At 38.4% G+C, this 25,284-nt stretch overlaps 1 protein-coding gene and 1 long non-coding RNA gene across 2 annotated transcripts; both read right to left on the reverse strand.

Annotated features, from left to right (window-relative positions):
* Positions 1-871: 871 nt before the first annotated feature.
* Positions 872-24,810, reverse strand: RAB12 (RAB12, member RAS oncogene family). Its single transcript, XM_027737070.2, has 6 exons — positions 24,414-24,810; positions 12,809-12,869; positions 4,984-5,122; positions 4,355-4,444; positions 3,324-3,428; positions 872-3,033 (listed from the first exon to the last, which is right to left on the reverse strand). The coding sequence occupies exons 1-6, from the start codon at positions 24,655-24,657 to the stop codon at positions 2,920-2,922; spliced, it is 753 nt and encodes a 250-aa protein (XP_027592871.1). The 5' UTR covers positions 24,658-24,810; the 3' UTR covers positions 872-2,919.
* Positions 5,194-12,802, reverse strand: LOC120323491. The gene is made up of 2 exons (XR_005563974.1): positions 11,681-12,802; positions 5,194-6,562 (listed from the first exon to the last, which is right to left on the reverse strand). It is a non-coding gene; the product is annotated as an uncharacterized LOC120323491 (long non-coding RNA).
* Positions 24,811-25,284: the final 474 nt, after the last annotated feature.

The following is a 25,284-nucleotide window of genomic DNA, read 5'->3' on the forward strand; positions in this document are numbered from 1 at the left end:
CTAATCTTACATAATACAGTTCCAGGAATTTACTCGATTAAATCCTAACTACATTGAAATCAGCAGCAAACCATCATTCAGTGGCCACGATCTATCATTTTCTCAATATTTCATTATTTCTGTGATTCAAGAAAGTCAAGAAACCACCACTACTTCGGAGCAGATGTTACTATCCTATTTCTGACACTTCTGTGATTTCTGCTTACCAAAAGACACTCCCGTGTATTTTTTTCCATCATGAAGAAACTGCCAGGGACTAGAGGACCTCAGTAGCATCTGATGAATTTAGTGGTAAAGCACGTATTAGAAGGAAACAGTCCCACACACTCCCTGAAGAGAGGGAATGGGACCCCCTTAACTGAGGCTTCTAAAGAACACTGATCTGCTAACACAGGTTAGAACAGACTGAGAGCTGCAGCTAGTGGTCACCTTCCCTTTTTCTTTCCATCCTGTGATCTCTCTCAGTGGCTGTAAAGACCATTCAAACATTCCATCATTAGATGTCAACAAAGTTTGGGCTGACTGCTGAACTTCCCTATGAGGCAAGGGAGCAGCATGAATAACTTTCTTTTCCCACCCCTCTTTCTGCATCACACCACAAATGTCTGCTAGGTGGAGCAAGGACAGAAATGCAGTGGTTTTGACTCATATAAAATCTGCAGAGATAAAATCAAGAGCCAGAACCCTCTTCACAGTATAATGGATGCAAAGCAAACAGGTTTCCTGAACTTTCTATGTTCCAATGAATGATCAAATACATTCAAATACTCACAAAAATATGTCCTTCTCAAATGCAATAGTTTTTAATTTTTGGTACAAGAGACTGAGATTCCAATCAGCCTATATACAAACAGCACAGAACTACAAAAAGAAAGTTTATCTAAGTCAAATGTCTTAATTTTTATTAAATTCAAAAACTGCAGGAAAAAAAAAATCACAAGTTTCTAAGTACAAATAAAAACAAATCAGCTAAAATAAAATAGTTGTCAAGTTAAAATCCATTTTCCATAAGATTCCCTTCCTTGCTATTGCCCACAGTATCATCAGAACTCGTAGAAGTGCTTTAGAAATTTATTTTACCTTGCCAATATGATAGCAAACTGTAAGTTTATCATGTAAAAAAGCAAACTGTTTAGGCACAAGGTGGTAGAAGACACAAATATCAACCATGCTTTCCTCAATTTGTCAGTAGAAATCCAGGTGTGCTTAAGACCTGCATGGTATTGTATTCAAGCTGTCAGAGCTTACTCAGTGAAATAAGGGCTCTTTTTTTGGTATGGTTTTGTTTGTTTTTGTTTGTTTGGTTTTTTTTTTAAATGTTAAAGGTTTCTCGTATCTTTTTTCTCCCATAAAACAGAGAGAAGCTGTTTAAGTCAGCGGTATGCCTTACTGTTCCAGTGCCAGTGTTCTGGCTAGAAGAGTGGCAAAAGTTACAAAATGTGTTCCAGCACCAGAGAACGTGAAGTAGAAAAGCTGTAGTGTAAAAAAGACCGGTTCATACTTGTGTTTTCTGTGTAATTAATAGTCTGGCGACCACCTGCTAAGACAGCATGACAGGCAGTCACATGCTATTTTTGAAGATATGAGCTGGGCTAGGTCATCAGCTGCTCTCCCAACAGAGCAGTGATCAAGGTGAACAACGAACGTCTGCTGCTCTTCTCACTACACCTAAAGGAACTGTCAAGCAGAAAATTAAATTATAACAAAATTAAAACAAGTGTTGTTCCATATTCCAGATTCTACCTTTTACCCATCACTTGATTCTCGCCATTCTAATAACAGGTGCAGTTCCACTGTCATTCATAAATACAAAATTTTATTTGCACTTCATTAGTTTAGAAAGACCACAATGTTTTTCAATACCACAACATTCAGGACACACCGAGTTATTCAAATATGTATCTACTGATTTACCACAGCTAAACTAAACAGTGCATTTAATAAAAGATATACCAAAGATATAATTCACAAGTTAATTATCAGACAAAATCCTAACACAATATTTGCTTGATGGGAATAATTTCCACCATTAGGAAAGAAAATAATTTTACCTTAGGTTCCCTTCCCCCCAACCCTACAGATGTCCAGACAAAAATACACATATATATTCCTTAACACAGGAAAAGTATAATCTTAATTTTTTTTTTTAAAGAATTTGTCTAGGACAGCAGCATTGCTTTTTATACTTTCTTTTAGACCTTGAATATATATCCATTCTTTTATTGAAACTTAGTGATTCTTGTAACCCAAGTTTATGTTTATGCAGAAAATTATATATGCTATTTCAAAGTGCAATCTTAGATCTGCACCAGATGTGATGTCTTGGTACACAAAGAAAGGGTGCAGCATTAAACGAAATAAATAGAAGACTGCCAAAAATTAAACTTAGCTTTTCAATAAATCCAGTCAGCAGAGGATGCTACAGCCAAAAAGTGTTTTCACTACATTAAAAGGAAACATAACGCCCATTATGGAAGCTTTGTACATAAAGTCCTCTGTTTTTAAAAAATTTGTCTTTAAAATAGTTAGCAAAGCACCATATACTTATCTTCATACCAGAAGAGCTTCTGCCTGCCTGTTTATAATAACAAAGAACTATTACAACATTTATGTCAAGAATAGGTATAGATTTAATTTCTTCTTCTCCTCAACTGATGTGTGGCAAACCCCCAACGACTGTACAGTATTTATAACACTGGGGCAATGAACAAAACATCATTGTGAGGGAGAGGGGTAATAATTAATGTTATAGTTGAATCCTACATAGGATTGCATATTTGCATATTTACAAGTTAGTGTGTAGCTCTGACTTGAATAACAAAGTGCAACGAGAAACTGCCAAATGATTGTAGTGCAGAGTAGTACAGATACTTTCTTTACCCTCCTGCTCCTATTTTTCACTCTGTAGGAAGTAACAAGTCAACAGCAACGGACATGTGGCCTTGGAGGAGGCAGTTCTGGTGGGATTTCTGGCTCTGGCTGCAGGGACAGGATACTGTTGGACAACTCATTTCTTATAACATCCAGTGGCATCTTAAAGAAAAGAAAAATCACCTGTAACAGTCATCTGCATAGAACTCAGCACAAAGAACTCATTTCAGGAGTTCACTGTCAGCCAAAGCCTCAATTTAAGGATCTTTTGGATCTTATTAGTGAAATACATCAGTCAGCAGTCTGTGAACTACATCATGCCCGCTACATGTTATCCAAAAATTTCACGTGACAGTCTGTACTTGCCCTCTACATCCTCCCAAGCATGTGCAGTCATTATTTAAACACTGACCATTTATGTGGTCAGAGGAACTACCACCTGAGTATTTTACCTTCTTCAGAATGTCATCAACAAGTTTTAGAAATATTTCATCCACATTAAAATTATCCTTGGCACTTGCTTCACAGAACCGCATCCCGGTTATTTGCTGTGCAAACTGATGGGAGAGAAAATAAAATAACTCCATGAAGATATGCACAAACTGCAAAAAATAGCAAATATACCTACCCTCCCCATAAAACCTTAAGAAAAAAATCAAACGCACAACTTTCCCCAAATCTGTGACTAAAGTCTAATTCAAATAATAATCCTGAATCTGCATGGTACAGCAAATACTGCAACATACAGCTAATTTTTGCTTAAAATCGGTTTATTGGGAAAGTGTTCTGCATTTTTCCAGACTTAAATCTGAGAAATTCACGTATTCAGTTGACACAAGATTGCTGCAGACAAAAAGTAAGAACTTTTCAGAAGAGTTAATCTTAACCTTATTATTCAAAATGCAGAAAAGGGAAGTACAGATGTAAGAATTAGCCTTGACTCTCTGGCAGAAAACACTTCACTTCCAAATGTTTGTGTATGCCCATACTGATATTGTCCTGATGAAGATGGTGCTATGAGTATCACACTAATGATATGAGTACCTTGACTGCTTGTCACTCTTGTACTCTCTAACACTTTTGGAGTTGCATGAGAACATAACAAATATGAAAACAAAGGTGAGCTCAGTAACCAAGCAGGGCTGTTGCCTGTCCAAAAACAGTACTGAAAGAAGGCTCGCAAACATGTCCTGAGTAAAGGTATCTTCATTTGTGATTCAAGTCTTCACTTTCGGAGCCCAGAAAGGGGTATCTCCAACACTACTGTGTAGTGTGAGCCTACTTACAGCTTACTTTCTTTAGATCATACTGCTCCAGCAGGAACATATATAAACTGCACGTTCTATAGAAGTAAATACCATATGAATTTTGCCAGATCAACACCACTCTCAATATGCTCCCTACAACTAACAGTCTGAACAAGAGCAGCCATGGACCATCAACAGCAGTGCCACAGCAGCTTTGCTTCTAGACCTGTCCTTACCTTCTCTCCCTGCTGTCGAGTAATCTCTCGATCAACTTCACAGTCCAGTTTATTTCCAACTAATAGAAGTTCTGCATCTTCTGAAGCATACTGTAATTAAAACATTTTTAATTAACTAAACTTAGAAACGTAAGATTTTGTAACGCAAACACAATACAAAAAAGGGCAATTCCTCTGCTAAATGGGGAAGCACACCAAATCAGTTTATATGTAAATGTTCTTCCCAAAAATTATTTCAAAAATTTTTAACTTCAATTTTTAAATTCCATCTTTAAAACATGACTTGAGAACTAGCTGTTCCAGTTTATCTAAGAATGAACATAACGACCTCATTTCACAGACAGGAAATAACCCCCCTCCCTTTACTGCACAGGTAAATGAGTAATGTTACAGAATTCCACCGACACTTCTAGCTGGGACAATTCTAGTTCAAGGAATTAGGAACGGACAACCATTTTGCAACAAAACCAAATTAATGTTAAATCCTGGCTAAAAGAATCCAGTGAAAATCAACTGGAAGTAGTTTAAAAATCCTAACTCAATGTTGTAAAATGTCTGACAGAGATTTCTCTGAGGGAAAAAAATGCTTCTTGAAAAAAGCATGTAAAAAGAAAATACTTAAGGCATACCTTATCAATCATTTTCATCCATTTTGGTAAATCGTCAAATGTTTCCTTCTTGGTGATATCATACACCAAAATAATTCCCTTGGCACTTCTGTAATAAGCTGAGGTAATGCTGTTGAATCTCTCCTGACCTGCTGTGTCCCTAAGAAGCAGCAGCAAACATTGGCACAAACATTTCACCAATTTGCAAAGTACAGAATAACTTTTTTTACATTTTAATAATAACACCCCGACACTCATTAGACACTCTACATTTCCTCCTGTATGTGTGAATTTCAGGGAAAAAAATGGAGCAGTACTTTCAATCATTAAAAGTTTTCATATTGGAACTATTTATCCCATACTAACTTCACCAAGAAAGGCCACCAAACATTTCTACATGTGTCTGAGAATGAAGCTGTCCAATGAAAATGTACCAGCAGATAAAGCTGGGTTTGCATTGCTGGAGTTTGTTTTTTCTTTTGTGGTCCCTTGATTTGGTTTGTTTTTTAATAGCTCTGAAAAAAATGAAAAAATAAATGGATACATCCAGACACCCAACTATAACACAAGCAATGAATTGATCATTTTGATTTGAGCTTTCAGAGTCTTTTTGGATCAACCACAGCAATTCAGCCACAGTTCTAAAACTACTTCAGAAGCTACTGTCACAGAAGTCAATGAAAAGAATAAGCAATCACTAATTGGTACAAGTTTTGAAAGTAGATACCTGGCTTTCACACTTGCATCTACTTATCTGAGGCGTTCAAATAACATTTCCATGCTCACTGTCAGCACTGTAGGTATTTCAGACAGGGTGCATTTACACTGGAGATTATTATCCAGCAATGACACTAAGTCACCCATACTAGTTATGGCTTCTGTTCCAAAGTAGATGAGACAGAAGCATAATTTTTTATTGAACCATGAAAACCCATGCACTGCTTTTAATTGTATCAAGACTGCTTAGGGAAGATTTTTGGCAGTTATAGTAAAAATACAGCTGGTGCATACCCCAAGTCCTAAAATGTGACTGGCATCTCAACTGGAAAGGAAGTTATATGGCACCCCAAAGTGATGAAGCATTTGTTGCTTGAGTTCAGCTCCCAGATTAAATGGATAATTTTGAAATTTTACTTAGACCAAGTCAGAAGACGGACCAAATTTAAGAGTGGATGGAGAAAAATGTGTGCATTTGCATTTGGACTCAAAAGTTCAACGTGAACCCTCTTCAACAGTCACATTTTAGACAAAAGGAGGAGGAGGAGAATGAATTTGGGAATGAGATTAACAATGGAGACCTGAAACACTTGTTACCAAAAAAAAAAAAAAGAAGTGTGTTCACAAAATGCCACATCAATTGTCCCAAAGATTTAATCCTTTTAAGGCCTGTGCACAACAAGCAGTAGAACAAACTACCACAAACCTATCTTACTCTTTATGAAATTTTTAGGAATTTCAAAAAAGCAAGTTTAGAAGTGAAGTACTTAACTTTCTCTTCAAATTGCCACAAGCGTACTTGATAGCAAAAAATATGTGGCAGTGAATTCACAAAGTAAAGCAGTGTCCATTAGAAAAAGATTTTGAACCTCTGCTTCATAGCCTGTGGAAACATATTGACTTATATTTCACTACAAACCAATGACATTGCAACATGAGGCAGAAGAGAACAAATTCCTATTGCATCCATTTTTATTTGACTGTTATTCAAATCCCATTCTCAGAACTTCAGAATTACATTCATACAAACCTTTGGGAACCTACAGAAGGTGAAAACAGGTAGCCTGTCTCAATAAGGTCATGCACTAGTAGTATTGCAGACCAGTTTTAGATGGTTAATTGGTTGCTTTCTTATCACTAAAGAGGCATTTTTATTAAAGCAATACAAGTTCTGGCAGCTGAAAATACATATAATAAGTATTAGTCAGAGCAAGTAACTACTTTATTTTCCATTACTTCTTGGCTATGGTCAGATTTATTTATGGAAGGTCCTTTGGACATTCAGTCCATGAAAAATTTAAAAATTCTAGTATGAACCGTTGATTTTCCACATATGGATAACATTGCTCTAGTGCTTATGAACAGAATTCTCAGAATTCTGCCATCTGTTGCTAATCCAGCCTACTGATCAAGTATATTGAGGATTGGATACCTTTGGTTCCATAATTCTGAGCAGACTTAACTAAGAAAGCAGGTGGAAGGGCACACCTCATGTAGAAGAATATAACAATTTTAGCTTTGTCCAGAATAATGGGGAAAGCTGCTTTTGTTGTCATTGGGGGTTTTTTTGTGGGTTGGTTTTTTGTTTGGTTTTGGGTTTTGGTTTGGTTTTTTCCTGGCCAGTCTTTTCCCTCTTTTCTGTACCTCTATCGGAACACAGAAATAAAGAGGGTGTTTCAAAGTCACCTGTCTGTGCCTCCAGGTGACTGCTAAGGAGCTTCAGCAGCTCCATCACAGAGGGGCCACCAGGGTACCAGATCACTGAGTCCATACATTATAAAAACAGAGGGGAAATAAACACACTAATGTTCACCTACCCTCCCTGAAGTCAGTCATCAGCACACTGGTTAAGTAAGCAACGAAGAGAACTACACAACATTATGCAACTCTCCCACTCCAGCTATCTCCAACTCCACATTTCCCCTAGTTTGCTAAGTGCTGTGTCGCCAAGTCCACCTGGTACTATCAGCTTCTCCTCACTCTATAACACCCCTGGGCTCTTTAAAAGTTTATGGTATTCCTAGGTTGCTGCACCCTCAGATCCTGTGCTTCCCATTTGTGTAGGTCCTTCACCCAAGTGTCACACAACTTGTAGTCTCGCTTGCTGGCTATTCAGGACACACCACATGCTGTGCCCAGTTTAAAACACCCGTGGACAGCCTGGCTGCCCACTACTTAAAATAAATGGCCAGATGGCTACTGACTGACACCTGCCAGTCGTGCCAATTACTGTGGATTATGGCTGACTTTCTCTGCCTTGCTTTAAGTCATCGACTACTCCACACTTCACACAACCTCTACTGCTGCCACAGGTTGAAATCAGCAGGTTTCTGATTGTAAGCGTGATATTGTAATCCTTGTTTCCTTTGAAAAGTGGAAGAAAATAAGCTGAATTTGTGATCTCTAGCATTACCCTAAAATTGCATTTGCTGTCAAACAGTAAGGTGAAAACTGAAAAACTATTTCTGCAATAAGTAAGTTTAGAATGCAACCCCAAGCTACCTAAGTAAACTGCAGTTTGAGAACAATAACACGTTGATCTTTTGCGTGGAAAAATCCCATTTTCATCTTATTTTTCACACAAATGTGCAGCAAATCCTTCTAATATTCAGGAAAAAATCACAATCCTCAATGGAGAGCTGCCATTAAAAGCATATCCAACTTCAAATGCCTTCCTTTCATGTGCAGTGCTGGAGCAATAGTTTGCTACACTATTTTCATCCAGTATTACACTCCTGCAGCTGGAATATTTTACTAAGGATAACTATTGAAGCACTAATGGAAAGGTGGAAGAAGAGATGACCACTATTTAACTGGGCTAACAGTACATAACTTCATCAACTTCATAAGTGATACTAAGTGCTACTAGTTCTTTATTTGCTCTGGTCAGAATCAACGCAATAGCCTAAGTCAGCTGAATTTAATTCAAACTCCAGAAGTCCAAATAATAAGTTACTACAATTTAAACAATGATCTAGCATAACTGAAAAAAAAAACAAAACAAAACAAAACAAAAAAACCACCAGATTTCTCTTTTTTAAATGTTAAAAGCCTTTTGATTTTTTCAAGAAAATTTTCTAAAGGAAAAATACTAGTATTTCTAAATTGTAATCAGAAACATACAGTGAATGACTCCTTGACCAGCTATACTCTGCAATAATAGAATCCAACCGCTTGATTGTTTTTCTGCTTCCAAAACAGAAATTAGAGATAAAATACAAACATACATTACACCAAACAAAAGAAATTAAAAAATCACACAAAGCCCATTTTCAAGCGTTGATATGTCATATTCTATGTCATACTGCATAAAATACAATACAAATACAGTTGATTAAAATATGTTTGGATAATTTTTCTTTTACATAAATGTTCTCTGTGTCTATCTACACCAGTTGAAACAAACACATGGACAGACTCAAAACTGTCTCTGGCTCTGTACTTAAATTACTTTTTTATGAGTGGTGGCGTGAAGTGGCAATAGAAGAGAAAATATTTTTAAAACTTTAATAAAAATTTAACACTAATTTAACACTCACATGCTCTATGCTTTTATGGAACCTACAGGCAGTATTTTAAAAAATGCTTTAAAGTAATTTTAGACGTGAATTCTACTTGTCAAGATGAGTTTTTTTCCTCCCATAAACCAGAAAGATACTTAAGATCTTTTATTATATAAATAGTTTATTTCAGAGGTACTGAACAAAAGGAACTACATTCTGTTATACTCCAGGACAAGGATTTTCCAAGACAACTGATCCTTAGATCACAGAGCCGGCAGAATGTGAACTGAGAATGCACCACTTTAAAACAACCTTCAGAAGCAAATCAAGACTGTTTTGTTGCCAGGACACTGGCTACCTTGGGCATTAGGCCTGTAGAGGTAGAGAGCCCCTTTGGCTCCAGCAAGGAACTCGGCGCAATGGCAGGGCACCACTGCTTCCAGCAACCAGGTCCTTTCAGAGGGGAGGCTGGAAGTGACCGCTGGTCATGTCAGCTGCTTGTGTGAATGAGTGCCCAGATGACTCACGTGAGAGGGCACAGTCGGACACCTTACTGTCCTACTGAGCAACTCCCAGCACATCTATGCTTCAAAGCATCAATGTGGAGCTCCTATTATTTGGTCTGGGTTTCCAGCTTTGAAAAAGTGCTGATTCACAGATGCCTGGATTCACTTAGACACTCGAACTATCCAGTAGTTCTGGTTACTCTACCCCATGGCTTGAGTTGCATGCACGCATTACTTTTTATAGAACACAGGAACTTGTTTCAGCCAAGAACTGTGATGCAGGACCTGAATTACTGCATCCCACTACTTTTGGCAACCCAAGGGGCACTACTACCTGTTACAGGTAGCACAGAAAAGATGGACACTACTCTCTGTCCTCAGTGGTGCTCTATCATTGCATAATTTAAGAAGTATAAGGTTGTTTCCCGACTGAAAGTCATGGAAACAGGGGAAACAGGAACCAGATAGGAACAGGTAAAGCTAGAGGCGAGAGGAGATGCCTCTGTGATCCTTAGTGCATGGTATCCCATTACAAAGGGAATACAGGTGATGAGTCCTTTTGTATACTACTCTACTAACAGCAGCAGATGTAAAAGCTGCTTTAAAAAGGACATCTTGCACACCCAATTGATTGAAATATTCAACATGGTACTACTTTAATATATCTTTTGATAAACTCAAGTGGTAGAGCTCTACGGAAAACATTCTGCTGACAGAGTGGTCAATGGAGAAACAGGTCAAGTGACCATAAAAATACCAAATTTAAACTTTTTTTAAACTGTTCTTGTTTGACTTTTAAAGTAGAATCAACAAATGACTAAAAAAAAAATCCAAACCCTGATACTTCAAAACATAACTTTAGTCATTTTAAGAAAGCAAATAAGCATAAAGTTCAGAAATTATCTGTTCACTGAATAAAACATTTTTTGTAGTAAAGTTACTGCAATTATATGCAAAACTACTAGGAAGTATGAGGCAACCTAAATTCTGTCACTGTGTAGGTATGAAAAGAGACTGACTTATGATTAGCCATGCAATTGCAGTCTGCATTTCTAACTTTCAAGTGTTTGACTTACTAAATTGCTTTCCTCTTCAATCTAACAACCGAAGATACAATAAGGAGTTGAGGGAGCTAGGGTTGTTTAGCCTGGAGAAAAGGAGGCTCAAGGGAGACCTTATCCCTCTCTATAGCTACCAGAAAGGAGGTTGTAGCCAGCTGGGGGTAGCCTCTTCTACCAAGTAACCAGTGACTGGACAAAAGGAAACGGCTTCAAGTTGCGCCAGGGAAGGTTTAGATTGGATATTAGGAAAATAAACCTCTTCACCAAAAGGGCTGTCAAGCACTGGAACAGGCTGCCCAAGGCAGTGGCTGAGTCACCTTAAGAGACATGTAGACATGACACTTAGGGACATGGTTCAGTGGTAGACTCGGCAGCAATGGGTTATAAGTTGGACTTATTAATCTTAAGGGTCTGATTCTGTGTTAATAAGAGTTTATAAACAGGCCCAACAAAATACACAACAGAATTCAGCATAAATTAGCAAAAGGAGTGCTTATCTAATTGCTTTTCTAAAAAACTGGAAGTAAGCCAAGACAGTTTTAAAGATTCAGTATAAGAACAACATTTTAACAGCCACAGTTGGAGATGAAGTGACACTTAGGAGGAGGATGTTGTGTTCGTGGATTTTATCATATTTTAAAATATTATCTCATTACATTGTGTTTTCCTTGCTATTGTAGCAGGGCTCCACACAGGAGTAATCATCACAATTTAGCAATCTCTCAACTTTTAGTTTTAAGTTTCCTATATCCTACTAGCATATTCTCAATATGTGGAAAATAATGGTTTAAACATCTCTTTTCCAACAAAACTTCTCTCCTATAACGTAGTTATTCAACAGGAGAATTTTTTTGTATCAGCTTACCACATTTCACAGCAAGCATTCATATTAGGCATACAGTAGTATTTCCACATCAGAATTTTTTGTTACCTCTGTCAGCTCCAGCAGACCCTGGCTAACAATTGCTGGCTCAACTGCCAGTCTTGTGGTCATAGGTTTCCAAACAGGGACAGATGAATGAAGACATGCCACTAACATTCAAGTGTTAGGTGACTGATGAGACCAAAGATGAAGCAGCAGTTAACTCAGAGGGAAGCAAGACAGACACATGGTGTGACAGACAGAGTTGATGGTGACCTGCCAAGAGGAGTTAGTAAGCTGAATTCACTGCATCCATGTAGTTAAGAACGACAAACCACCAGAATATCCCAAAAGTGTAACAACAAGAATATTTAGAGCTTTTTCCCCCCTCTATGGGTTGTTAGCAGCTTAAACAGTTTAACTACAATGCCAATTATGCATCATACACTGTTAATAAACCAAAGCTAAGCTTCTACATAGTAGTATATAAGGTTAAGGTATAGAACATAGCTGGTTTATTCTCTCATAATAATGTTTATGTATTGTACTACTCCGCAAAACAAAGGAGCTGTTAAACTCAATAATTTCTAAACAATAAAAACCGTATTAATCACTAACATGGAGAACCATTTTCCCACACTGTTTAGAGTGGATATAATTTACTTAAGTCTCGAATGCCCTTAACGTTGAAGTTATTTCAAACAGCATCAAAGAAACAGCACTGCCTATACCAAGTTTTAGAAAAACAGTTTAGAAAATACTTCATAGTTGTTTTATAATTGCTGTTACAATGAAGGTCAGTTTTAATCAGTCCAGAAAAATAAAGAAAACAAAGTGTACTTTCTCTAGTGTCTATTTAGCACAGTCACCTTTTGTTGTTTGTAGAACTCCTATTTCTTCTGTAGGTGATGTCATTCTTCTAGGAAAAGGGGCTCGAGTCGTCTGTGATGCATTAATATTTCAGTAATTACATTCATGCCCTACTTCTAACTTTATCTCTCCTTCTCCTCCTTTACCCTCACAAAAATCTAAGAGCTATTTGGTTTTGCTTAAGTCTTGTGGGAATGGAGGAGAGGAGTAGTAGGGTAAGAGCTAAACCAGCTTATAACAGTTAATAGAAGTATTAGACAAGCATATTAATTCATGCTAGAACATAAAATTAAAACATACTGCTGGTTGCACATTTGTTTTACTTACCAGATTTGTAATCTAATTTTCTTTCCTCTTAGCTCTACTGTTTTGATTTTAAAATCAACACCTATAAATAAAATACAGTAAACAGAAAAGGAGGAATAAGAAGCAAAAGTAATGAGGGTGTAATTATTATTTTTTGATATCTTTTTTAAAAATATATCAACTTGTAACAGTCTCAATAAGCAGAAGGGTTTGCACCACTATGGGTCAACTCAGGAACATCATGGGGATTTCACAACCACTATATAGCCTGTGAGCCATCCAATTTGGCAGCATCACAACATAAACCTTCCACTTTGTGCAAAATTTCCAGCAGCAGGTAAACCCAACATAACAGTAAAACAACAGGCACAGTATGTTTGTTTCTCCCCTGTTCACCTTGACTGTCAAGGACAAGCCTGCTCTACTTCCAACTGGCACAGATGCCCGGGAGGCTTGGAGCAAAAACAATCCCTCCACATCAGTTCTGCTGTTTGTGAAGCAGGAACAATATATGTCTGGCTTCCAGAACAGATGCTTAGCATCTGCTAAGTGCTGTCCTAGAAGTGCTGCAACTATGGTTGGTTTATGGAGAAGTTTGTCAGCAATATCATTCTTAACTCCTGCAAATATTTATTAGCAAACTTCTTAGATTTAAAGAGGGTATTTGATTTTTAAAATTTATTTTATACCCGTATGGTGCTTTTATTGATCATCTCAAATCCAGTCACATTCTGAATGCATGTTAAATATCAAAGATAGAACCACGAAGACTTTGTTATACAGAAAGATCTATCTTCTATAAAAAATAATGCTGGCTATCAACAGATAAGACATACTACGGTCAAACAATACCTAGACACAAAAGCTTACCACCTTAACTACAAGAATATTTCAGGGAATAAATGCCCTAGCATATTTGTAGACTGTGAACCTGTTCATTTTAGTATACATTTGCAGGAAGATTTTTGCTTCGGTTCTTCCTTCTAAACATCACCATCCCTTCTAACAGTGCTAAATCAAAGAGGGAGAAATAAGAAGACGTGGTTCAGAATGGTACACTTAGAACTCACACAGAAGTGCAGAAGCATAGTGTGTTGGAAACACTTTTGGTATTTCACATACAATTGTACACTAAGAATAGGAATGAAACTGAAGAGGAAAAATCATTTTTATTTTCTTTAACAAAAACTACACATTTTCTCAATGTCTAACCTTGGTAAAAGCTGAGTGTCCCTGCTGATATTGTTAAGAGTTGAGACTGAATTGTATCTTTGGCAGAAAGGACTGAACTTGGCCCTTATGTCCATATTTTTAGTTTGCAAAGCAGGTGGACATTGTTCAGCCAGATGAAATAAACAGAAAGATCACTGACCTTTATTCTCCTAAACAAAAATCCCTTCAAACAGCTTGCAGTTACACATTACGCAGTGATAAAAGTAATGGTCACCACCAGGACATTTGTCCTCCTTCTCCATGTCCTTAACAGTGTCTAGCACACTTATTCACAATTCTTGGAGCGCTAATCAGGACATACAATGCTTGCACTTTGTTTACCAAGATGTATCTCATTCAAGCCCCAGGAGCTAAAGAGTTAAACTGATTTGTACTATACAGTCTAAAATTTTAAAGGCAATTTTCAAGCATTCATATGCAAATTGAGAAAAATATTAGAATTATTAAAATTTCAGAGCATTTATTAATCCCAACTTCAAGAAATCTTTTTCTACACTTCTGAAAAACGACCATCTGTGTTGGTGTAAAAGCAGAAGAGAAACGATCCAGCTATGTTCTACTATCCAAAGTGTGTGAAATAGGAATTTCTGTAATTACTGTTTTTCTATTAATGAGTTTTTTTAAAGAAACATAGAACCATTTCTACGGTTTTAAGATTTCCTCTATATAAATGCATTTAAACTATAGAAACATTTTCCCTAAGGGTCACAGCTTTTCTACAACAAGAGAGTAACTTTACTTGATAAGGAGATGATCAGTATTAACTGAAATTGCTTGCTTCAAACTTCTCCCATCCTCAAGGAAGTTTGAATATAACTGCGTACACATTCCCAAGCCCAATTCCCAATCCCGCCACTCTGCCATACACAACCTTCTAAATGATTTGCCATTCATGTGACGTTAAAAAAAAATAAATCTTCCTTTTCTCTCCCACAGAAACATAAATAGAAAAAAAGAATCTACGATGCTCATACAGGTGGGTATACTTGTCTCAGGCTGACGATTTTACCTGTAGAGGGACTTGATGTGAGTGCTGAGAGAATACAATTCTGCTGTGTAAAGGAAAAGCCCTATTGGCACACACGAAAAAAGTCTAAATCATCTCTGATCACAAACTAAGTATTAAAAAACGCCACAGGGATTTCATGTAAGTTTCAATAATTACAAAAGTAAAATATTTTTATTTTTACAGAAGTGGTTTAAACACTGCTGCCTTACACAAACAAATAAACAAAAAGCTTTTGTTGCATTTATAAAAAAGAAAAATAAATAATGAACTATGGAAAGAAGATCCAACTGTTACAATAAAGTACATTTTCAACTTGGGACTTTCTGGAACTAGTAGGCACAATATATGAATTAAAAAAGTAGGAAAAAAGCCTACATATTAAAGAGGTCATTTCAAAATAAATGTCAACAGTATTCTTATTTCAAAGGTAGATCTTTCTATTAATTATCTTAAATTCATACTATGAAATATTTCCCTACTGTTAAATTTTACAAGGAACAATGCACACAAGTAACAGTTTTGGAAAAGCAGATTCTTCTATAGAAACTGTTTGAATCATTTAACACTTGAGTCAGACAGAGTGCCAGAACTACGCAAAGGTTGCTCAACTGCTTTTTATAATTAGTAATGCTCTGCAAGCATCAACACAAAATCAAAAGCTTTATGTCTGCCAATACTGAAGAAAAAAATCTGGCAGCTTTCCTTTTGCACACGAAGAAACAAATTCCTAAGCCTGTCAGGTTTCATTAGCATGTTCCACCATAGACTGCCAAAGCCAGTGCTTCGAGTTTACATACAATTTAGTAATTCAATTAAAACAACAACACAATAATTTGTTTTCCACTTCAATATCAAATATTGCATTGAGTTAAGAAAAAGTTCAATGGAAGAAATTATTTAGCTTGACTTATGTTAATGAAAATACCTAAATGAAAAGTTTTGTTATCCATACAATTACTCCAGCATGGCTTTATATATAGTTCAATAAACTAGAAGAATCAACAATTACAACTGCATTAATCTGAACAATTTATCTTATAAAAAGAAAGGATTTTAAAAGGCTCTCTTTAGTTGCTACAACACCAGCAAACTATTGCTGGTTTGCATGCTATCTAGTTTGCATTTTAAAGGCCGGCTGGCTAATTTATTGTCAATGAAAAACCAAATATACACATGCCAGCGAAGCCAACAAGTGCATGTGCTTCTGATCATACTGAAATGTGCCCTTTGCCAGTTCACAGTGATTTAAGGGGAATCAAAGGGCTTATTACAATCTACCCTCCCATTTAAAAGTTGGCCTCCTCTATATATCAGGCTTGCACAGACCACAGGCAACCAATGCATTCAGCTTATCTAAAATTGTAAACTCAGACCACAAGTAAATCTGAATCACCACCTCTATTTTTATGAGTTAAAAGTCTGTGTGTTTTGGATGGCATATTCTGACCCTCATTTTTCGCTGGAGGCCTTTTTAAGAAGTTCAAATATCCTGTAAGAACTAATGAAAAAGGCATAAAAATACAAATCTCAGCCTCTGGTTTGTGTTTCTGATTTTGTATCTATTTAAACATTTGATTCAGCTTGCCCTACAACTTAAAACTGGAAATGAGGTGCTGCCCTTTCCCCACAGGCTAGATTTATGTCAAATAAGGCATTACATGCAGCAGCACCTACGTGGTGTGTGTAACAAAAGATTATTAGTTCAGGATTTTCAAAATTTGATATAATGCGCATTGTTTTTGTTAATAGCACATGAACCTTAGATTAAAAATATACTTTGTGAAAACAAGAAAGTCTATTACAACATGCGCTCAATTGAAACCATGCAGGAAAAATAAAGGGCTAGTAGAACAGAAGGGTTTTTTAAAAGTATATTAAACACACATCCAAACAACCTGTCTGCACTCTTTTCAAAACTAAACAGCCCTAAAAGAGAACAGACACTCAAAATAGAAGCGCACTAATGAAGTTCTAGATAAGGGCAAGTCACTGAGGATGACGTATCTTGTCACTGAACCAAACTTGAGACTGTTCCAAACTTGAGACTGAAATCCCATAAAAATGAAGCCTAGCCCAGAACAAAATACAATAGATTAACTCCTCACTCTAAACAGAAACTAAAATTTATCTACTAAGGTACAAACTAAAACACACACAACTGGGTCTGTCCTTTCTCTTTAAAGCTAAAAAAAATTGTTTAGAAATAAATAATAAACTTCTTCCTATGCTTTTTATGTTCACTTTTTCAATTTTTTTTTTCCTAAGTGGCAAAAAAAGGAAGTGGAAACTGTTTTGCTTAATGCACACGGAGTGACCTTTTGGTGGCCAAGATTTCCTGGTAACAAAGCTAATGGAGGAACTGGGAAAACAGATGTAAACAGAGCACAAAAAAGCCCCTCCAACTAAAATCAATTCCAATGGACTAAATTTTCAGAGGCCTATTAGTGATTTGCATCAAAGCAATTCAATCAGTGAAAAATAATCAGACCACGTTTAAAGAAACAGAATCAGTTTAAAAATTCAGAGGTTATATACTAATTGACCATTAAAACAGACATATGATTTGAAGACTACGACAGTTTATTTAATTTGGACATCTGACAGCGTTATGCAAACAAATTTTCTTACTTATGCTACAGTTAACGACAAAGGCTGCATGATTTTCAAAGTAACAACCATCTTTATTAGTCCTGGTCTGTAACTCAAACAATACAATACTTTCACCTATCCAGAAATTGTCAAAGCCAATGAAAAGGTGCTCAGTAGTTTTGATACTGATTTCTAGAGTCTTGCATGGCGGTAGGGAGAAGCAAGCAACAACAAAAGGTACATAGGGAGGACAGAAAGAGGTTACAGAAACTGTTCCCAGAAAAAAACTGAAACCATTGTGTCTTATTTTAATTGAAGCTGTAGGACAAACAGGTAGTTTCTAAAACACACTAACGTGGAAATGCCTCTTTCAAACTGCACATTATAAATTTAAAGATTATAAAAAGAGATTTGGCAGCATCTAGTGTTATGTCAGATATAAGCCTGTTTGGGGATTATTTTAGAGGCAGGTAAAGTATGTTGTCCATAGAGCTTCAAGTGTGTAATTCTAGAACGATTAACATGCAGATATTCGAGACCGCTTGCCTAAAATAAAAGCGTACCCACATCTCAGCTGGCAACTGTGCTACAGACCAGAAAGAAACAGATACCAAATATTTTTTTTCCTGTTGGTGTAATACACATGCAGTGAGTAAATTTTGAAGGTGAATTAAGTGATTTTTTTAAAATGTCCAATATATAGCTTCTAAACATCTCAGATGCTTGGTACTCCCAATTCAGTGAGAATGGAGGAAATTCTGATTTCTTTATATTCTCGTGGACAGTAAAATTATAAAGCCTTTCACAAAATGTAGGCTTTTGACACTAGTTAAGGTACTAAGTTCAAAGCATGCACCAAAATGTTGACAAACAGAATGAGGCGGAAGAGGAAACTGGAAGGAATATGGCTTTCTGTGCCTTCATAAACAAGACTTATTTTCAAACTGATTATAGAACAGGAAAGCATACTGAGGCACTGGTCTACAACTACCTGACCTGAAAGGAAAACTGAATTTGAGGAAAAAGTAAAGTTATTTCATGAGCAGCACTATTCAGATTTTTAAAAATGGAATCTATTTCAAAATCAGACTGAATTTATCATTTTGTTTTGGGTATCAAGTTTCCCACTCCTTGGGATATCAGAAGAAGCAACTTGTAAAAGTGTTGCTATACAATTTCCAGAAAGAAAGTCCCTAACCAAGAATCATATGGCCCTATTTTCTTTGCTACTGACATGCCCAGCTGTCCACAGAGACTGAGTTTGACAGCTGCATTCCACTCTCCTCACAAACTAAACTGCCCATTTGACACCATTCAAGTGGCTTCTTCATCTTGCCTGTTGTTTTACTTGCACAGTCAGTATATGTACTGACTAGGGACTACATGGTACTCCAACAGTCCTGTAGTGTTGATATAACCCAGCACCTCACTATCAGCTGAAGTTAACATCTAGTTTACAAATGAAGTAAACAAAGTCGACTTCAAATTGACTTTTCTTTGCAACCACTTGTCGACTAGAAACCCCATACCTCCCCAAAACCCTATTCCTAAACACTAATAATTTATATTACCTACCTACATTTCTCTATTTTCAATTATAGTTTTGTTCACTTATGAGGATTCAAATGGTTACACATAGAAAACAATTGTTGACTAAATCAAATGCTGTAAAATACACTTAGTTGACACATGCGAGACAAACAATGACTTGACAGGTGCTTTCACTTTCTGGAGTCTCTGGAGTGTCCATTACAAGTGACTGCTCTGCTCCCAGATGTAAAAGGCTGGTTCCAGGGGACACAGGCTTCTGTCAAAAGTTGCATTTTCTAAGACAAACAAGGAGGTTCACACATGCTCCCTAATTATCTGAAGGTTTTGTGTAAGACAAAACTGTTTTGTTTGAGTTTCCAGACTCCTGCTCTCCTCTGTTTGTAGTTTGGCAAGACACTGCAGCACACCATCAACAATGTACTTATTCGGTTTATTTACGCTATTCTGCACTAGTCAAAAAGCCGACACATAAAACCAGATGTATTAACACTTTGGATATGCAAAAGCAATAACAGTCAATAAGAACTGTCAATTTTCACAGAAATACTTATCTCTGATCAGAACTTTCTTTTTTTGTACAACAACAAAAATTTTTCATGCTGAGTATAGAGCTGATTTTGGATTAAAGCAAGAACATCTTACTGTTACTTTGCCATGATGTGGTAAAGCCAGAGACATCTATTTCTACTTTCTTCCCTCTCGCCACCCCAACTAGACTTTCAGTGCCATCTTATGAAAGGGTGGAAAAAATACAGTTTTGAAAAACGAAAAATAGATACTTTTAAAATGAATAGCCCGATACTTTTAAGTGAATTTAATTATGTTCTATGACAAGCTTATGGGAATGAAACTGAACATTTATGTTGTTAGTCCACACTTTTTAAGGATAAAGAGAATGAAGAAAGAGTTTCAGTTGTCACAGAAATCCCAAACATATGTATACACATATATAAAAGTATAATGTATGTATTTGTATATCATATATATGTATGTATATATATATTAAAACCAGAAGTTGCCTTACTTAAGATTGCTCTGATAAAAGACAAAGCTAAAGTTTTCACTACTGTTATTGTTTATTTGATGGATATTAGGAATTTTGCATGGAGATGGGTATTTTAAAAATAACTCATATGGAAAATACCTCTTGGAAGGAAAAGCTATGAACCTCTGTAAATCTCAAGAGTTGCCAACTTCCACACCATTTCACGTGGAGGTAAAACAAGGTCAAAGAGCATTTCTGTGAAGTCAAAGGAGTCTTGCACCACAGTGCTTTTACACGTCACCGATCTGGATCCTTCAGGCTACAATTAGTCCAGAACAGATCACAGGTCACCACATTCCCATTGTGATCCACAACGAATCTTCCCACTACAAACTCCACCTATGATTTTGCTTGCAAAACAGGACAGAAGGAAGCTTTAGTGTTTACTACAAGTGGTAGTGTAGTTTCCTATGAAGAGCTGCTACAAGAGCCAGCAATGCACGAGGCACAGAAATTGCATTGGCATTACCAAGGGTAAGGCCTCTTTCCTGGAATGCTTTTAGACCTGGTGGAAAGGAGCTGAAAGATAAGACTAGGTCTTAAGAAACTTTACATACTGAGCCAGCATGTAAAAAAAAAGCTGAGGAGCTAAACTTGATTTGAGGGACCATAAGAATCAGCATCCCAAGAGGTGAGTCAGTGCAGAGCCACCAGTTTGGGAGAGCAGGAACCTCAGGTTCAGAAAATAAACCCCAGAGAGAAGTGTAATGCCTGCAGCAGAATTAGATGGACGGGAAATACTGCTGAGTACAGGAATTCTGTAGATCTGTCATGGAAGAAAAACAGCAGGGAGACTGGGAATGAACTAAGATTTGGCGGATGACGTAGGACACACAACCAGAAGACTGAGCTGTAGTTGTACAGATACTGGGAAGAGAACAGAGGCCATTAATTATTAAATAAAGGCACTCTGATGAAAAAGAGGGTGAGATAGTACCATTTAAAAAAATCATTTTATAAATTATAAATTTATAAAGATCACCACCACGATGGAGATCTGAATTACAATGTATTCCTTTAAGGATAAGAACTACTTGGGGTAGGGTAAGGGGAGGAAGTCATGGAAGAAGCAGAGGTAAACACTTTTCCTTTGCCCCAATCCTTGAATCTTCTTACAAATGTGGCAATGAGTATTTATCCATTACCCTTTTTCATGCCATATTTGGCATATGTGGCCTCAACTGTCAAGTTGGAAAAACCTCCAAGTCATAGTTTTGGATTCTGCTCCTGTGTGAATAATGCAGGTGCATGGAGATAAAATTTTATTTTAAACGGAGATCAAATTTTATTTTAAAAGAAAAAGTGTAGCTTTATGTTTGTTGACAAAGATAATACAATGCCAATATACCCTGGTACAAGCATTATTCCATTGCAGGAAAGAAGTTTACTACTCTGGATTTAACACTGGCACAGAGAAAGTAATTTCACATTTTGCAAAAATCAGTAAATATTTGAGCATATTGAGTATTCTCAGTGCTATGTAAATAACAGATTAAATAGACACAATATTCTATGCAGCTAATTTAATGCCCAAAAGAAATACATCAAAAGAATTTTAGATCAACAGCTCATTGTGTGCCATTATGAATAATGTGCTGAAATCTGCCAAGCTATTTTTGAACACTTTCAAAGAACTTCAGCAGCTGAGATGTGACTGAAGACATGTTGATATGTTTTCATTACAGAATTTACTTTACCAATCTGGCAATGTAGGCTTCTTAAATTAGCATTAAAATACTGCATCTTTCTTAATTGAATCCCTACATCCCCTTTTCAGCAGAAACACTCTACTTTACAATGACACAGCACGATTATCCTAAACAGCCCTTAGGGACAGGAGACAGAAAAGTTTTAGGACGTTTGCAATTCTTACACTGTTAGAGAAGACTTCCGAGTAGCCTGTGCACTTTCATCCAAAAGCTCAAGGTGTTAAATGTTTTTCTATTTGTCCTATACATCCACAGTTTAATATACAAGCATAAATGTCAGGTTGAGACCATTAATGTCAAGGTAAGGAAGTAAGCATATATTCTAGCACTTCATTATAAATACAGCTTTGCTAATATAAGGTAGGTTCAATAAATTTTTGTTTGGTTACATAGTCTTTTCAATTTTAATCTCAAGATATATTCAGTTTATATAAAGTTCCTCTGAAACTGGATCAGCCACAGGGTTTTCACTGATGTTTCAAAACACATTCTCCACTTGCAATTCTTGAAAACCACTGCAGTTAAGCAGTGACAAAGGAAGAACTTTATGATTTCAGCTGTGTATCAAAGGCTGAACTCAGGTTGTTTTGGAGCGCAAGGTATATTCCATCTATATTAAATGTAAATAGCAGAGGTTACTTTTTCTTACAGCGCAAAAAAAGCAGGGTGCGAGCTGACTGTGAAAAGCTCTTTCTTTTAGCAGTCAAAGGATCTGGGGGAATCTCAACAGCTCTCAAGTTAGTCAGAGGACCTTGAAAGAATGCCATTACTGTCAAGTCCTTCTGCATGTATTTTGGCACAAGTTGATTTCCCTATGCTGCTTTATGTTGGCACACTTTGTACACCAAACATTACATAACCTTCTGTCTAGCAGCATATCACCACCTATTTCCTGCTTCTTCTCTAAAATAAGGAAGCTTCTCTGCTTCAATCACTGTCTCAGTTATCTAGGGAATCAGTTTTGCTTACAAGGCAGTAGCCTAGAAGTCTGGACCAAGGTCTAGAGTACCTCCTCTAGAGCAACTTCCCAAGATTCACAGCAGGAAACTAACCCTAGTTACACAGAGCAGCCCAGGCTTGAAGGAACCCTTAATGTAGGTCAAGCCAAAGATACAGAGAGCTCAAATCAGTGTTTAGACCTAGAGAATTTATTAAGAAACATTCCATGATTAGTTCTAATTCAGTTGTACCATAAATTTAATTAAATCTGCCCATCTACAGAAGCTATCAGCATTTCTTCATTACAACACATCTCTTGAGGATTAATGCCTCAGATATGCTATTATTGTCTTTCTAACTTCAACAATGTTAACAACTTCAAACCAAAGAATTTAAGGGTGCAATCTACACTATCAGATTTGGATTCCTAGAGAACCTAGGAAAGAATTAAAAAACTGATAAAACACACATTAAAACAAAAGTATAAGTAACTATGTATTATTTTGTCACAGGAAGATGGTTTTGGATAGTAATAACTCAGCTTCTAAAAGGCATTACAATCACTTTTCATCAGACGTTTCCTCACATTCCAAGCTACAATTAAGCCATGTATTTTCCAGTGACACAAGACTTTAACAGCCACCTTTCTGCAATACTCAAGAGTTCAATTTCAAGGACAGGACTCTAATAACAATACACACTAACTAGCTTGTTTTCTTACCTTTACACATTTGTGTATTAAAAGACAGCAGGCATTAAATTACCTCCAAGACTTGTACAGATGACTAAACTATGAATAAGACAGCACACTACAGAAGTAGGAGGTTCTCTTGAGTTGTGTGAGGAGCCAAACATGCGGCGTGCTCAAGAGGTACTACTCTTCAAAAAACAAAACTTCCTCGGACCTAACATCGCAGAAGGCTTCTTGAAGAAGGCGTAACAGCCACCTGGAGTTAATCTAACTGCAGTCTGGAAAAGTAGCTGAATACACTGAGAAGAGTACGTTGGATGCACAATGAGCAACTTTTCAACTCCTGAAATACTTCTGTCTCCTTACACGCAACATCTAAGACTTAAGCACAAAAGCCTGCTTTACCAACCATCTCTAATATTTCCCTTTAAACTGTTTGCCGTTAGTAAGGCTGAAACTGGACACCCAGCACCTTCTCAGAACTTCCAACGATAACTAGGGCATCCACGATCTTTCCAAGCAAAGCTGTGAAGTTCGGCACCAAGGGCTCCCGCGCCATCGACCCCCTGAGCTTCCCACGGCCCGGGAACCCACTCGGCGAGACCCAATGCCGCTCCGCTGGGCGGGAGGCTGGGCGGGAAGGGGACGGGGACCACTGCGCACCCCGGGGCGGAGAAAGGTCTGGGAGGGAAATGCCTGGCACGCGGGGGGAGGGGGGCGGCACGTTTGCGGGAAGGCGGGAGAGGGGCCGGGGAAGGGCGGCCGCCCCACCGAGCCCCGCGTTCCCATGGCCGGGCCCTGCGAGCACCGAGGGCAGGACAGTCCCTTTCCCCGGGACGGGACGGGACGCGCTCCCTTACCCACGGTGGACTTGCAGGCCTCGCAGAAGGTGTCGTCGGTGAACCGCTCCATGAGGCTGGTCTTGCCCACCCCCCGCGACCCGATGATGATCACCTGCAGCTTGAAGTCGGCCGGGCGCGGCGGCTGCTTCCTGCGGCGGGACTGCCCCCCGGAGAGCGCCGGCGACCCCGCCGCCGAGCCCGCCCCGAGGTCCAGCCCGCCGCCCCCCGCCCTGCGCTGCGGCAGCCCCGAGCCCGGCTCCATCAGCCACGCATGCGGCGGCGCCGCGCTCCCTCCCCGCCCTCCCCGCCACCGGCGCCGACCACTGCGAGGCAGGGGGAGGAGGGGGCAGCGAGGACGAGACGCGACCGCCGCCCGGCCCTGCCCTGCCCGAGGGGAACGCGAACAGCCACAGGAACGGGAACTGCGCCGCCGCCGCCGGGAGCGGCGCGCCCAAGCCCGCGCCCGCCCGCGCAGCGCCCTCTGCCGCCCCGGAGCCGCGTCCCGCCCGCGCCGCAGTGCCGGGGGCGGGGAGCGACCGCCCCGGAGCGGCCCCTGGCGGGACCGCGAGGTCTCCGGCAGCGAGGGTGGCTGGGGGGCTGGAGCGTCCCGCTTGCGAGGAAAGGCTGAGCGACTTGAGCCTGTTCAGCCTCGAGTTGAGACAACTAAGAGGGGACCTTATTTATGTGTATAAATATCTAAAGAGGGCGTGCCAAGAGCACGGAGCCAGGCTCTTCTCCCTGGTGCCAAGCAATGGGACCGGAGGCAATGGGCAAAACTGATGCACAGGAAGTTCCACCTGACTACGAGGAAGAACTTTTTACTGTGCAGGTGACCGAGCACTGGGACAGATTACCCAGAGAGGGTGTGGAATGTCCCTCACTGGGGATA

This window comes from Pipra filicauda, unplaced genomic scaffold (genome assembly GCF_003945595.2).
Source record: "Pipra filicauda isolate LSUMZ 115617 unplaced genomic scaffold, ASM394559v2 scaffold271_size1040873_pilon, whole genome shotgun sequence".
Lineage (NCBI taxonomy): Eukaryota > Metazoa > Chordata > Aves > Passeriformes > Pipridae > Pipra > Pipra filicauda.

What these genes read in the sequence shown, in the direction of transcription:
- RAB12 (XM_027737070.2), bottom strand. Translation starts at nt 24,657, where the DNA reads ATGGAGCCGGGCTCGGGGCTGCCGCAGCGCAGGGCGGGGGGCGGCGGG. An exon ending in AAAATTAGATTACAAATCTG is followed by an intron (nt 5,123 to 12,808) that starts GTAAGTAAAACA and finishes GCTGCTTCTTAG; the next exon opens with GGACACAGCAGGTCAGGAGA. An exon ending in TTGATGACATTCTGAAGAAG is followed by an intron (nt 3,034 to 3,323) that starts GTAAAATACTCA and finishes CTTTTCTTTAAG; the next exon opens with ATGCCACTGGATGTTATAAG.